This window comes from Misgurnus anguillicaudatus, chromosome 10 (assembly GCF_027580225.2).
Source record: "Misgurnus anguillicaudatus chromosome 10, ASM2758022v2, whole genome shotgun sequence".
NCBI classification, from domain to species: Eukaryota; Metazoa; Chordata; class Actinopteri; order Cypriniformes; family Cobitidae; genus Misgurnus; species Misgurnus anguillicaudatus.
In genome coordinates, this window is record NC_073346.2 from 40099654 (window position 1) to 40115201 (window position 15548).

At 38.3% G+C, this 15548-nt stretch overlaps 1 protein-coding gene across 1 annotated transcript in view; it reads left to right on the plus strand.

Annotated features, from left to right (window-relative positions):
• The window catches only part of slc9a1a (solute carrier family 9 member A1a), a 51605-nt gene that overhangs the window by 21882 nt on the left and 14175 nt on the right, over nt 1–15548 (plus strand). The window contains exons 2-5 of the mRNA XM_055211536.2: nt 3914–4374; nt 4603–4853; nt 10325–10542; nt 11335–11537. Of these exons, the coding sequence (XP_055067511.2) occupies nt 3914–4374; nt 4603–4853; nt 10325–10542; nt 11335–11537 (1133 nt within the window). The remainder of the gene's footprint in view (nt 1–3913; nt 4375–4602; nt 4854–10324; nt 10543–11334; nt 11538–15548) is intronic.

Consider the following 15548-nt stretch of genomic DNA (forward strand, 5'->3'; position numbering starts at 1 on the left):
TTTTTCGGTGCGTCATAAATTTTGTTCACTAAATAGGGTCATGGTGAAAGGTGAAGCGTCTATTTCTGCACCGCTAAGAGCACCAAACCATTTCAACAAACGCTCCCCATTATACAAACAGGTGGTGCTGCCCCAGATTCACATCATTGTTGTGTTGTTATTTCCAGCTCAGAGTAATTTAGTTTGGTGAGCAAATACACATTTCACTTCTAAAAACAGAAATGTCTTCTCTTTGTCTTGTTTTTGACAGCTAGTTGACCGTCTTTGCCATACTGATAGACAATGGTGTTTATATATGTGACTGTAAAGTGTTTGTCTGTGATGTTTGTGTGACAGATAGTTTGAGCATGTGGTCTTATGTTTGACCTTTCAGTGTTTGCCTTATGGAAACATCCAACAGTCATTGCACTTAGATAATATTGCAGAATGACTGGTCTCTACATTAGGAAATATCATGAAAACAACACACAAAAATGTATTTAGTTTTCTCAAAGAATTTTGCTTGTATGATGTGATTTTTCATGACCAAAATATATAAGTTTTTTTTTTTGCATTAAAGTAATCATTTTGAATGCAAGTAAGCTTCATTGCATTAAAGACGGGTATTTTTAAAACCACAGCTTTTTCTATGCGGTTTGGTCATTGGTTAATTTGACTTATACACATGCACTGACGTTTGATACATGCGCATTGTGACAAATTGCAATACCTGTTGTGACCTACATATTACATAATCCTGTACGTGCATGCCCAACCTACGTCTACAATGTATGCAAGGTTTAAAAAATCAGGCCGTGCATGTACACTAGGGCTGCATAACAACTAATTGTAACTAATTGTTTGCAGAAATAAGTTTCACTTTACATCGTGTGTGTGTATTTTGTGTGTGTGTGTAATAATTATGTATATATAAATACACACACATGTGTATATAAAAAAATAATAAATATAAATACTTAATATTTACCTAATATATACATATAATATAAGTTATATATAAATATAAAAACGTAAATACACATGTACATTAGGGTTTCCTGCATAGGGCCCTATAATTTCCGCGATCACGGAATCGCGGACGGAATCGCGGAATTGGCTATTTAACACGGAATCTAGTATAAACGCGGAATTTTACATATTTTGAATAAAATTATGTTTTTGTGTGGGAGACGAACGTATGTCTGGGGGAAATGCAGACCGGGGGAAGTAAATCTGGGCCCCCTCCTGTCGTTTCAGACCTCCTCCCAAACACTGAAACCATGGCGAAGCGGCTCTCCACGACTTTGCTTTCGTCAGCGAAAAAATTAAGAAATTTGACGGTAAGCACTTAGTTCCGAGCAGGTCTCACATGACTTTTATGTGACCGGAGAACTGTTATTTTGGAAGTTTAGTCAACACTCTGTTCACGGTGAGCGCAAAGATACATGCACTCTCTCATCCATGTCTGTCTCACTGTACCTCTCTCATGTGCACGCGCTCACGCATCTGTCCGAAGTGCGAACACAAATCCTTGTGTATTTGTTCAGTTTTATGCATTTCAAGCGAGCTGAGGCTATCTATCCCTCGCATTTAAAATATAATCATCTGCATCATGGCGCCGCTCTCTGTCTCTCTTTCGCTCGCACGTGCAAAGAGCTGCGTGCTCATGCTGTCCTAAGTCAGATCACTATCCTGTGTATGTTTGTAAAGTTATATGCATTTCAAGCGATTGTGTATAAAATATGGATCGTGTTCCGCTGGATTGATGTGTTTAAGGCACTTCTGAAGGCACCACTGCGTTGACACCTTGTTGTAGCCTCCTGCAACAACACAAAAAAACAATGCATTGAATTGAGTTGTGTGTGCGCGCGCGTGTGTATGTGCGTGTGTAAATGCATCTTTTATAGTCATTAAGTAATCCTGTTATACAGTTTTCCCCCCAAATCATTTACATTTTAATCATTAACATTAAAAGGCACACTCTTTTTATGACTAAAATAAAAGTAAAGGGTAAAAAATATAATTGCCAAAAATTAAAACGGAATTTGCAAAAAAATAAAACGGAATTTGGGAAAAAATAAAACGGATTTTATAGGGCCCTACCTGCGGAAAAATTGTTAGTTAAGGTGGTAAGGTTGGGCTGGCCTGAGGGGGGCAATTAAAGGGGCGGGGGCGTACACGTCATCATGAAAATTAAACCGACATATAGCGCCACTTCCCTGTCTCCACCTAACACTTTCCTGTCAACTCTCTACTACCAAACTATCCAAAATAAAGGCTTTATTTTGAAGAAACTATGACAGAAAATGAACACATACTAGATTATTAATGCATTAAATGTTTTTAATAGATACCTCTAACAGGAATAGCTGCGTAATGAAACTAAATAAACCAAACTAAAGCAGATGTTGTAGAACGTCTTGTGAACGATAGCGCGAATATGGTAAAAACTGATTATTTCCCACTATTAATTACATTATCTTAAAGGAGTGTAACTACTGTAGCATGTAAATAATGCACATAAATAAAGTGAGCAAGAGCGCTCAACAATTATATCTAATCAACAGGCATGTGCAACCTAGCTAGGAGGTTGCTCAAACAACAAAATCACCAGTTAACTTACTTTACATTTGCAAGAACTATAGACTAATACAATAACAGGCTTAAATAAACCCAAAACAGGGCTCCAGACTGCCACCAAAATTTTAGAGTGTGCCACTGAATTTTACATCGTCGCACATGTGCGTCCAGTAAATTTGACCTTTTTTTTGTGATGTGACACTGAATTTGAAACAGCACATTGTACTTTCTGCATCTATAATCAAAGTATTTATTAGTAATATAGTGGAAATTAGTAGAAATGTGAATATTTTGTTAGCATGTTGATTTATGGTGTGTGCCCCTAAATTTTCTTGTTGCGCCCCTAAAACTTTCAGTTGGGGGCTTCTGTGCTCCTAGTGAAAAAAGTTAGTCTGGAGTCCTGCAAAAACACAAGTTCACTTACAGTTCTCACGGACACTCGTTTTATCAACTGGCTATCCTTGAGACAATGACAGATCACGTCTTTCTCTCATTTGGCCGTGTGGCGGGCGAGCCCGCTCACGGTGTGAAGCGTGTTCACGCGATTCTCCGAGATGCACTTGACGGCCTTTTGTGCAGCAATATTTTTTTTGGGCTACCTAGTTAAGGCAGTAAAGTTTCCCAGCTTAGGCGGGCTGCATGAACTGCAAAGTGCTGTGGAAAACCTAGTACATATTTTTGTAAAAATATGTGTGTGTGTGTGTGTGTGTGTGTTGTGTGTGTGTGTGTGTGTGTGTGTGTGTGTGTGTGTGTGTGTTTGTATATACATACATAATTATTATACACACACATATAATGTAAACAAATACTTTTATTCGGCAAACAATTAGTTGTGATTAAATGTTATGCAGCCCTAGCATACAGACCACACACACTTCGTCCTTTAGGGTTATATTGCCACTTGTTTTGGCATGTTTTTTTGACTGCTTCATTCTTTTCACGTTTTTATGTGGTTGGAGATTTGTTTTAAAGTAAAGAAGGAAAAACTATTTATAAAAAATACCTGTGTACATGTGGACTAGGCCTTACTTTATATGATAAATATTTTAATATTTTTTTTAATCCATCAATTTTGTTTAAACATTTAAATTTGGACATTTTTGCATTTGGCAGACACGTTTATCCAATTTGACTTAAAGTGCATTACAAGGTATACATTTTATCCATTTGTTTGTTCGAACCCATGAACGTTTGCGCTGCTGCTAACACGATGCGCTACCACAGAGCTATACAGGAGTTCATAAGTAATAAACAAACAGAAAAAACAAACATCGTCTTTAATGGCGCCCTGGTTATCACCCTTGCAGTGTCTTCAGTTCTCCCGTCCTCATTTCTCACCCGTTCTCTCTCTCAGGGTTTCATCTGATTCCCAAAGTGTCCGGTATCGTGCCTGAAAGCTGTCTGCTCATTGTGGTGGGTCTGCTGATTGGTGGTCTTATAAAGTTGGTGGGCGAGAAACCTCCAGTGCTGGAGTCCAAGGTCTTCTTCTTGTACCTGTTGCCTCCCATAATCCTCGATGCTGGCTATTTCCTGCCTATCCGGCCCTTCACGGAGAACCTGGGCACCATCCTCATGTTTGCGGTGGTAGGAACCTTGTGGAACTCCTTCTTCATTGGTGGTGTCCTGTACGGGGTCTGTCAGCTGGATCATTCTAACCTGGGCCAGGTGGACCTTCTGTCGTGTCTGCTGTTTGGCTCCATCATCTCGGCTGTAGACCCCGTGGCCGTTTTGGCTGTATTTGAAGAGATCCACATTAATGAACTTCTCCACATCTTGGTGTTTGGTGAATCTCTGCTGAATGATGCAGTCACTGTGGTGAGTATTGAAAAACAAATCACGTAAGAACAGGATGAATGCAGTCTGTCTTTATTAAATATTTTTATGACAAGAGATGCCCATGAACACAAGTTTAGAGTATCTCATTCGTGTTCCCGCAGGGTAGACGAAATGTTAGTTTATCAAAAAGTGCCTGTGGTTTAGATTCCAGACCTGCTTGTAATATTAATTCATTTCTAATGAAGTGTTGATGTTCTCGCCTTGCAGGTTTTGTACCATCTGTTTGAGGAGTATTCGAGCGTGGGTAAGATCACCGTCCCAGATGTGTTTCTGGGTATCGTGTGTTTTCTGGTGGTGTCGTTGGGCGGCATCGTGGTGGGCGCCATATACGGCTTCCTGGCGGCGTTCACGTCACGCTTCACCTCTCACACCCGAGTCATCGAGCCTCTGTTTGTCTTTGTTTACAGCTACTTGGCGTACCTCTCTGCAGAGGTCTTCCACCTGTCGGGCATTATGGCGTAAGTTTTCTACAGTCACTCATTTGTAATTCAAGTGAAGTAAAATAAAAGAGAACGACGTAGGGAGAGACTTGAGTTTGATCCTGATTGACTTATAAAAAGTAGCTGTTGCATACTGAAATGGATGTGGTTGGAGGGGAGGGGCTTACAAAAGGGATTTGTGATGTCAGCTGGACATAGTTTCAGAGGCGTAGCCAGTTATTGCATTCTGATATATGTTTTATTTGAAATACGTGTGATGAATATTCATATACCGTAAGACCAGTAAACTAGAGGCCTTCACAGGTCCACTTGGATCCGAAATCACAGAGGTCCGGTCATAACAGCTTCACGTGTGCCTCGGACATAATATTATAATATTAGCGGGTATAATATTAGCGGGTGTAATTTACTTTAAGGGGTAAATGGTAAAAAAAAAGTAAATAGGTTCTAATCTAAATTTCTATGGTGATTTTAATGTGTCAGAGTTTTAAACAGGGTTCTCATGGGTTCTTAAAATCCTTGAAAGTTTGTGAATCTGGGGGAAAAAATTCAAGACCCTGGGAAGTGTTTGAAAATATACATACATAGATACAGGTCATTGAAAGTGCTTGAATCTATTTTATGCAAAAACATCCATATTATTCCCTGTGTAGTGTAGGATAATATCATAAAAATTCTAGACTTTTTAAGCACACATGCTAAACTGTTTGCTTTAAATGCTTTATCTTCTGTATGCGAATGTTAATTAATGCCAAAATGCTTTTTTGCATAGTTGTGTTTGACAAATGAAAACGTCTAGGGTTACATATGTAACTGTTGTTCCCTGAGAAGGGAACGAGACGCTGCGTCTCCCTTGCCATACTTCCTGCATCCCTGTAACGCCATCTTTGGTAATATTTCAGATAGCGACATACTTCCTGGCTCCCGCGTAACCCTGTCTTTGTCTTTAAGCCTCACCATTGGTTGAATTTGATATACACATTCAGACAGACTTACCTCTGGAGGCATCCCTAAAGTTTCACCGCAGTGACACAGCGCGAGTTCCCTTGAAAGGGAACTGTAACAATGTATCTTAAAAGGTAACACAGTGTAACCTTGAAATGTGTCCCCACATTTAGTCCTTGAATTTGAGGGTATTGGACCTGGAAAGTTCTTGAAAGGTCCTTGAATTTGAAGTTAACTAAGGTGTGGGAACCCTGAAATTTATGGTTTCATAACTCCTTTAAAATGCTTGCAAAGAACTGCACAAGAAGAACAACTGATAAATCAATAGAAAGAGGGCAAAACTCAGATTTGAAAGATCCTGTGATTTATCTGCTTGTCTTGGCCTGTCACAGACACCATAAGATGAGATCTGATCAATAGCCTGTGATGTGTTTGGATTCACTGAGGTTCCTCTTGTAATGAAATAATAAAGCATGTCAGATCTCTGAAGTTAATACTTCAGGGCTATAAACAGCTCTTGAGTTATAATATAGTGACAGTAAAGTCAGCAATGGAGGGAGTATGCGGCGCTGACAGATTCAGAGACAGAGCCGTATATCAACACAGGTCTGACTCTGAAGATTTAAACTGTTTAACAGATAAGACTCGAAAGGTCCAGTTAACCAAATGGTTCCCTTCATTTTCTAAATGTTGATGGATTTGAATGTCTGAAAAAATCTGATTTGTTGAATGCATTATCATAGTAAAGGATGAGTAAATAAATAACACTTAAAGGGATAGTTCGGCCAAAAACGATATCAAACCCATGATCCACCCACCCCCAAGCCGTCCGAGTTGCATATGTCCATCGTTTTTCAGACAAACACATTTTCGGATATTTTAGAAAATATTTTAGATATTTCTGTTCATTAAATGTTATGTTACGGGGTCCAGCAATAGTCCACGACCTTCAAGTCCAAAAAAGTGCGTCCATCCTTCACAAATTAAATCCAAACGGCTCCAGGATGATAAACAAAGGTCTTCTGTGGGTAATCCGTGCGGTGTTTTTGTAGAAATATCCATATTTAAAATGTTATTAACTTTATAAACTAGCTTCCGGTAGCGCCGCCATTTTGGAGTGATGCGCATTCAGGATGAGAGCTTACGCAGCGTACAGAGTTTCTCTGCTGCTGCTCGGTGCCCCCGCCCTCCGAATTTGTCATACGTCACTAAGAAAAGTGCGTACACTACGCTAATCCTCTCTCCTGAGTCTAAGATGGCGGCGCTACCGGAAGCTAGTTTATAAAGTTAATAACATTTTAAATATGGATATTTCTACAAAAACACCGCACGGATTACCCACAGAAGACCTTTGTTTATCATCCTGGAGCCGTTTGGATTTAATTTGTGAAGGATGGACGCACTTTTTTGGACTTGAAGGTCGTGGACTATTGCTGGACCCCGTAACATAACATTTAATGAACAGAAATATCTAAAATATTTTCTAAAATATCCGAAAATGTGTTTGTCTGAAAAACGATGGACATATGCAACTCGGACAGCTTGGGGGTGAGTGGATCATGGGTTTGGTGTCGTTTTTGGCCGAACTATCCCTTTAACAGTATTTTATTGTACGGATGCTATACATGATCAGTTTATTTAGATTATGGTAGTAAGTGATCGCAGGTGTTTGTGTGTTATTGGTGGTTGTTTAGTTTGGTTGAATTTAATTCACCGCACAATGTCGTCATTTTTACTCACTCAAAATTCCAAAACCTGTAAGACCTTCGTTCATCTTTTGAACACAAATGAAAATATTTTTGATTAAAAAATGAGCCAGATTGACAGCAGTGCAACTTCCACGTTCAAGGCTCAGAAAGGCATGAAAGACGTTGTTAAAATAGTCAGCGTGCCTGCAGTGGTTCAATCGTAATTTTTATGATGCGACAACAGAACTACTATTATAAATTTTCTTCTCTTCCGTGTCAGTCTCCAACGCACATTCACGAGAGCGTCATGACCACGACACATGCGTGTAAATTGACAGGCACCTGGCATAAGTGCCCCATGAGCACATACAAGTGAATGGTGGTCTTTATCCATTTTCGGTTATCCGTGAGTGATGCGTGTTGCCAAGATGGCGATGGCGGTCTCCACCAACTATTGGCTTCAAAAAAGATCTTTACAAACCTATGGATGACTTCACAGACACTACTTCCATATTTTTACAGTCTATGGTTTTAACTGATAAAATTATTGATTACACAGAGACTTTAAACTGTTGAGTCCTACAAAATGTTGTCACATGTGCTCACATGACTGATAATAAAAAAGATCTTTTAAAGTCAAGAGGTCAGAATTGATGATGTTTTTGAGACCTGCAGTAGTTTGAGGCCTGTAAAGTTCACTTTAAATCACTGATATTAGGTAGAGATTTTTTGTCTATAATTTTTTTATCATACCCCAGACTTCTGTGAACAATGTAATGGGATATAATTGTTATTAAGTTGTCTTCATGACTCTTTAGTCTCTGAGAATAACCTCTTTACAATGAACTAAATGTGAGCCGATACACCATTGTGAGTATAATGGTGAGTTACTGCAGATGGCTATTGTTGTATCACGACCACATCAAAATCCCCCTCAGATTAAAGCCTCGTTTAGACCAGTGGTTCTCAAACTGGGGTCCAGGGCCCCCAGGGGGGCCGCAAGATGGTGCCAGGGTGTCCCCAGTTTTATGACATTTTATAAAATACATAAATTTATCATGAATTCTGTGAAATTAAACCTAAAAAAAATAAGGCAGCACTACTTTGTATAATTTAATGTTAATATGTGAAGTTTTAGAAATGTTTTTTTGTCATTAATTTTCTTTGGCAGGGGGCGCGAAAGAATGCACCATACACAAAGGGGGCCGCACGCTGAAAAAGTTTGAGAACCACTGGTTTAGACCACCAGCAACTTTCTTACTATGTGCCGCCTGTCTCTTTTAATGAGGCGTTTCCAAATCTGGTGTCATAAACAAATAAGTCCCATCCACTCCAGTAATTGACAATAGTCTAAAGTGAACTTCAATGCTTCGCTCCCACTGGTCGTTGCTCTCGAAAATTGTTTATCATTTGCATAAAGTTAAACTCTTTTTACTCAACTTTTTGGTGAAGCTGGACACGCCCATCCAGTCGTCAACAGTTACTTTCGCTCGTGTCGCCGGAAGTCGGCAAGCTTCCGTTGAAATTAATGAGATTGTGTCGCTCTGCCACTGCTAGGCGCTTGGCGTTACACGTTATTGTCATGGTTAAGACCGCGCTAAGTATTTCGTGTGAAAATAGACGTAAATTTTATACAAATGTAATCTGGCTGGTTTTAAAACTAGGCTTTATTTTTTAAATGCACAATATAATATTGTAAAAATGTTAATTTTTTAATCGCATACCTTTTCACAAACATCTTTAAGGGATTCAGAGAAAGTACGTATTGCATTGTACTCTTAAGACGATTATGGTTTGATTTGATTCTTTTTCAGCAATATTTCATGGCAATACGTATTTTACGAGGTGGCTAATTCATATTAATTCTTAAAACCCCATTTGTAAATTTTTTTGTCTGATTTGCAATCGACCCCTTCAAGGTTTGTAAACATTGAATGACTATCGGGTGCGCGCGCAGCATGGGGTCAAACTGTTCATACCATTTAGGCTTTATAATTTAATCTAACAGGGCTGAAAAAATGATGACTTACCTGAAACGAAGTGAGCACTACAAACACAAGCCTCTTTAATCTTTGCATTGTCCCAGTCTGCACGTTAATTGCTTGCAGCCGCAGATGTTGTATTTTTTTGGTTTTGAGATTCTGCATGAATCGCGAAAACTTAACGGAAGACCTGGTGCGATTTTCACAGCCTACGACGTAAGTAGGCATTTTTGACGATACCGAATAATACGCAACTCAATCTGCTGTAATGACTTTTCTGACCCCGACATGCGCAGTGGGAACCGCCTGTGACGTGAACCGTGAAGGGGTCTATTGCCCCTTTGATGTTGGGGTTAGGGGTGGGGTCTTGTTATTGTTTTATAATACGAATTCGCTAACTCGTAAAATATATACGAATTTGTGTGAGATCAGGCTGTTATATTATATAAAGTTATTTGCTTGTAGCTATTATCTCATCAGACTGTTGTGTTAATACTGGTAGGACAAAGAGAAAGAAAGATAAACATTTAAATTGATAATACTGTATGATGTGATATCAAAACATTGAATTTAAATTAAATAACATTATGATATGATTTTTTTATTGTATTTTGGCTAGGCTGCTCTTAATGCATAATTTTTGCATACTGTAATATTAACTGCAGTGTACTCTCTTGTATACTTTTTATTCTATGCATACTCAATATTGTCTTACTGTACTATTAATAATAATATAGTATGCTCATCCACATCCAAACATGACCATTGCAATGTTGTAGGATTTCTAAGTAGGAACCTGTTAGCCTCCAAAATGGCAATAATTTTAATGGGGTCATGAATTTTGCATAAAGTAAACAGTGTTTTCTTTCTGCAGATTAATCGCGTGTGGTGCTGTGACGCGTCCTTACGTGGAGGCCAACATATCCCACAAGTCCCACACCACCATTAAGTACTTTCTGAAGATGTGGAGCAGTGTTAGCGAGACTCTCATCTTCATCTTCTTGGGTGTGTCCACTGTGGCCGGGAACCACAACTGGAAGTGGTCCTTTGTGATCTCTACGGTCATTCTCTGTCTGGTGGCTCGTGTTATAGGTGAGTGAAGCTCTTGATGTCCTGAAATAGACCAAGAGGAAATCATTCACACAAAATAACCTCTTCAGTCTCTATACAAAACTCATCTGCTTCATGTCTGGGTCTGGATAACATACAACATAATTGTTGCTCACCAAATTAGACGGCTGTTTTTTCTTATTCAGAAGGGTTCGGAGCTACAAGAGAAAAACGTTTGATTTGAAAATCTTTAATCATTGCTTTTTTTAATCATCACTGTCCATTTAATTGTTGAACTATTTATCAAGTGTCCTATGATGGCCCATATTTCAATGCTTGCCTTAACTGGCGTTGTCTCGTGAGCGTGACACCTGAGTTTACTTCAGTATTGTGCATGTAAATTCTAATCTATTGCGACAAACTACATATCGGTGGAAAGGTCTAAGAATGTAGTTTTCATATTTCAAAACCTTTTAGCAGTAATAAGAATGCAGTGGCAGTAATTTATTAATTTGTGACAAGAGTATGCAGCAAACTGTTGACACCTAGTGGCTGTTGTTGGTAAAACCACTAAAAGTGTGATACAAACCTAATTTTTTGATAATTTTATGTATAAAATATACATTTTATTACTATAAATGTAAAATGCTATAAAAAATTATTTAATAGTTTCACGCCCAGACACTTCTACGAAAAAACATAGTGTTTTCTTTAAAACAAGAACAAGATTATGCTTCTAGACCAAACAAATGCCAAAATTATATTAATTTAAAGGGGCACAGCCCTTTTTGAAAAGATGATGTACACGTTAATTCAATGTTTTATTTTCCATAGGTGTTGTCGGCTTGACCTTCCTGATCAACAAGTTTCGTATAGTGAAACTGACACAAAAAGACCAGTTTATCATCGCTTATGGCGGCCTGAGGGGTGCGATCGCCTTCTCTCTGGTTTACCTCCTGGACACTGTTCATTTCCCAATGAAAAACATGTTCCTCACGGCCATCATCACCGTCATCTTCTTCACTGTGTTTGTGCAGGTCAGTGTCCAGGTCAAGTCTGTAAGAAATTCTCCATCTGTGTCTGCCATTGTTTGCGAAACAGTCGCTCATGTGTTTATATGTGTTGTTTCGTGAAACTGAGTATACTGCAGTCTGTTGTTCACTTAAATTAATTTGGCCACAATGATAGGCATCGCTGACATTAACACAGAATAACGGCTTTGTTTTTTGTTAAGTTTTGCAGTATAACGAGTATGACAACAAGGATTGTTAATATTTATTTTGCCCTGAGCATTTTGTGTTGAGGGCGATGCCCTGATAGTGCTGAAGTTATCTCTCTGAGCCACGCCTGAGCTGCGAGAGAGACAGTAACCCGCTCCACTATTGTTTTTAATGATTCATATTGTAACATAATGCTTTCTGCCATATGAAAGCAGTGATAAAACACACCAGGACCAGCAGAGACTCTGTGTACAGTACACAGAAATACTGAGATGTTTAGATAATAATATGTGTTCTGTGGTTATGAATAGGGCTGTCACTTTTGTGAAAAAATCATTTTCGATTTTTAATATAGAAGTGTTCATTGAATCGATTGTAAAATCGATTTTCCAAGTAAAAGACGTTTCCATTTTCAACGCCAAATAACAGACAAATGTAAAGAGTGCGCCTGAAACGCACAAGTCAGCAATATTTCTTATTCATTGTCATTGAGTTTCGTGCAGAATAAAAAACAGCAACAGTAGTGCAACATTCTCTAAAAAAATATGCAGAGTGGACTGCTGCCATAAATGAAAAACATTACTGCAGGCTTCAACCGGCTGCTTTTATGATTTAGGCAATTCAAAAATTATTTTAAATAATGATTCGATCCATTTCAACCAACTGTTCAAAAATGAAACTTTAAATAGACTTACTTGAAGTTGAGAACATGCTGTGTATTTTTTTATTAAACGTAACCGACACTTATTAGGCAGCACTAGGCAGGCATAATGAAATGCGCAAAAAGGCTAGGGCCATTACAAATTATTGGTCAGGAAAACAAGTCGATCAACATTTTAGGGGTCAAGAGCAGAGCGCTTTTCATTTACTATTTGTCCACCTGTTGAGAAGACGCACTCCGACCGCACTGATGTCCCAGGGAAACTCGGGTACTTCGTTGCCAGCTGCGAATTTCGGACTGCCAATCTTCCATCACAAAAGCGGGTCGCTGTCAGCTCGCAAGGGTGGCTCCTTGTCATAACTCATCATCTCCTGTAAGGTCACTGTTTCGACGCTCTCTCGTGTTGCACAGGTTTATTGACGTTGTCCTCCATTTTCTTTGCAAAACACTAGATGCAGCGATTGAAAGCGTGAAACTATAGGTGCGTAAAATTGCTGGGTATTTTCTGTCTAACTTTCGCACACCTACTGCACTTTCGTAATTCTTTATTTTCTTTTTCTGTTTGTTTGTGAGTTTTGTTACATCTATAATTTTAACTGTTTAAATCTTTTAAAATTAATAGTGTACATATTTGGTTAAAATCGATTGCCTATTTTCGTTTTCGAAACTCTTTTTGGTTGGTCCGATCGATTGTGCAATCGATTTTCGAACGAAAAGTGACAGCCCTAGTTATGAATGGGATAGATTTGATCAGTTGTAATGTGTGTTTGTATAAACCTTTAGAAAGATACCTGTAGAAAGAAAGAAAGAAAGAAAGAAAGAGATGGGTGCATGGATGGATAAATAGGTACCTGTAGATGGAAAGAAAAAGAAAGATGGATGATGGATGGATACCTGTAGAAAGAACGAAAAAAAGAGATGAATGGATGGATAGATAGATGGATAAATAGGTACCTGTAGATAGAAAGAAAAAGAAAGAAGGAGATGGATGGATACCTAAAGAAAGAAAAAGAAAGCGATGGATGGATATTTACCTGTTGAAAGAAAGAAAAAGAAAGCGATGGATGGATAAATACCTGTGAAAAGAAAGAGATGAATGGATGGATGGATGGATAAATAGGTACCTGTAGATAGAAAGAAAAGGAAAGAGATGGATGATGGATACCTGTAGAAAGAAATAAAGAGATGATGGATGGATGCATGGATAGATGCCTGTAGAAAGAACGAACAAAAGAGATGGATGGATGGATGGATGGATTGGGTACCTGTAGATAGAAAGAGCAAGAAAGAGATGGATGGATGGCTACCTAAAGAAAGAAAAAGCAATGGATGGATAAATACCTGTAGAAAGAAAGAAAAAAAAGCGATGGATGGATAAATACCTGTAGAAGGAAAGAAAGATGTATGGATGGATGGATACCCAAAGAAAGAAAGAACAAAAAGAAAAAGAAAGCGATGGATGGATAAATACCTGTAGAAAGAAAGAAAAAGAAAGCGATGGATAGATACCTAAAGAAAGAAAGAAAGAGACATGGATGCATTGATAAATACCTGTAGAAAGAAAGAAAGTAAGAGATGGATGGATGGATGGATAGATATATACCCGTAGAAAGAAAGAATGAAAAAGAAAGATGGGTGTATGGATGGATAAATAGGTACCTGTAGATGGAAAGAAAAAGAAAGATATGGATGGATGGATGGATGGATGGATGGATGGATGGATGGATGGATGGATGGATGGATGGATGGATGGATGGATGAAAGAAAGGAACATGAAAAAGAGAGATGGATGGATGAATAGATGGATACCTGTAGAAATAACGAAAGAACGAAAAATAAAAAGATGGATAGATAAATATCTATCTGTAAATAGAAAGAATGAAAGTGATTGGATGGATGGATGGATGAATAGCTGTAGATAGAAAGAAAGAAAGTGATGGATGGATAAATACCTGTAGAAGGAAAGAAAGAGATGGATGGATGGATGGATATATACCCGTAGAAAGAAAGTGAAAGAAAGAAAGCGATGGATGGACGGATATATACCCGTAGAAAGAAAGAAAAAGAAAGCGATGGATGGATGGATGGATGGATGGATAAATACCCGTAGAAAGAAAGAACGAAAAAGAAAGAGATGGGTGGATGGATGGATAAATGGGTACCTGTATAGAAAGAAAGAGATGGATGGATAGATACCTAAAGAAAGAAAGAAAGAGATTGATGAATGGATGGATGGATGGATAGATAGATACCAGTAGAAAGAAAGAATGAAAAAGAAAGAGATGGGTGGATGGATGGATGGATGGATAGATAAATATCTATCTGTAGATAGAAAGAAAGAAAGTGATGGATGGATGGATAAATACCTGTAGAAGGAAAGAGAAAGAAAGAAAGCGATGGATGGATGGATATTTACCTGTAGAAAGAAAGAACGTAAAAGAAAGAGATGGGTAGATGGATGGATGGATAAATACCTGTAGAAAGGAAGAAAAAGAAAGCGATGGATGGATGGATGGATGGATCAATACCCGTAGAAAGAAAGAACGAAAAGGAAAGAGATGGGTGGATGGATGGAAAAATGGGTACCTGTATAGAAAGAAAGAGATGGATGGATAGATACCTAAAGAAAGAAAGAAAGAAAGAGATTGATGAATGGATGGATGGATGGATAGATAGATAGATACCCGTAGAAAGAAAGAAAGAAAGAAAGAAAGAGATGGGTGCATGGATGGATAAATAGGTACCTGTAGATGGAAAGAAAAAAAATATGGATGGATGGATAGATAAATACCTGTAGAAAGAAAGAAAGGAACATGAAAAAGAGAGATGGATGGATGGATGAATAGATGGATACCTGTAGAAATAACGAAAGAAAGAAAGTGATGGATGGATAAGTATGTACCTGTAGATAGAAAGTCATGGATGGATGGATGGATGGATGGATAGATAAATACCTGTAGAAAGAAAGAACGAAAAAGGGATGGATGGATGGATGGAAGTATGGATAGTTTTCTAAAGAAATAAAAAAGAAAGAAAGGGATGGATGGATAGATGTAGAAAGAAAAAACAAAAGAGAAAAAAAGTAAAGAATGAAAGGGAAAGAAAGGAAGAGGGAAAGAAATTGATGGATGGAACGATAGATAGATAGATAGATAGATCGATCGATT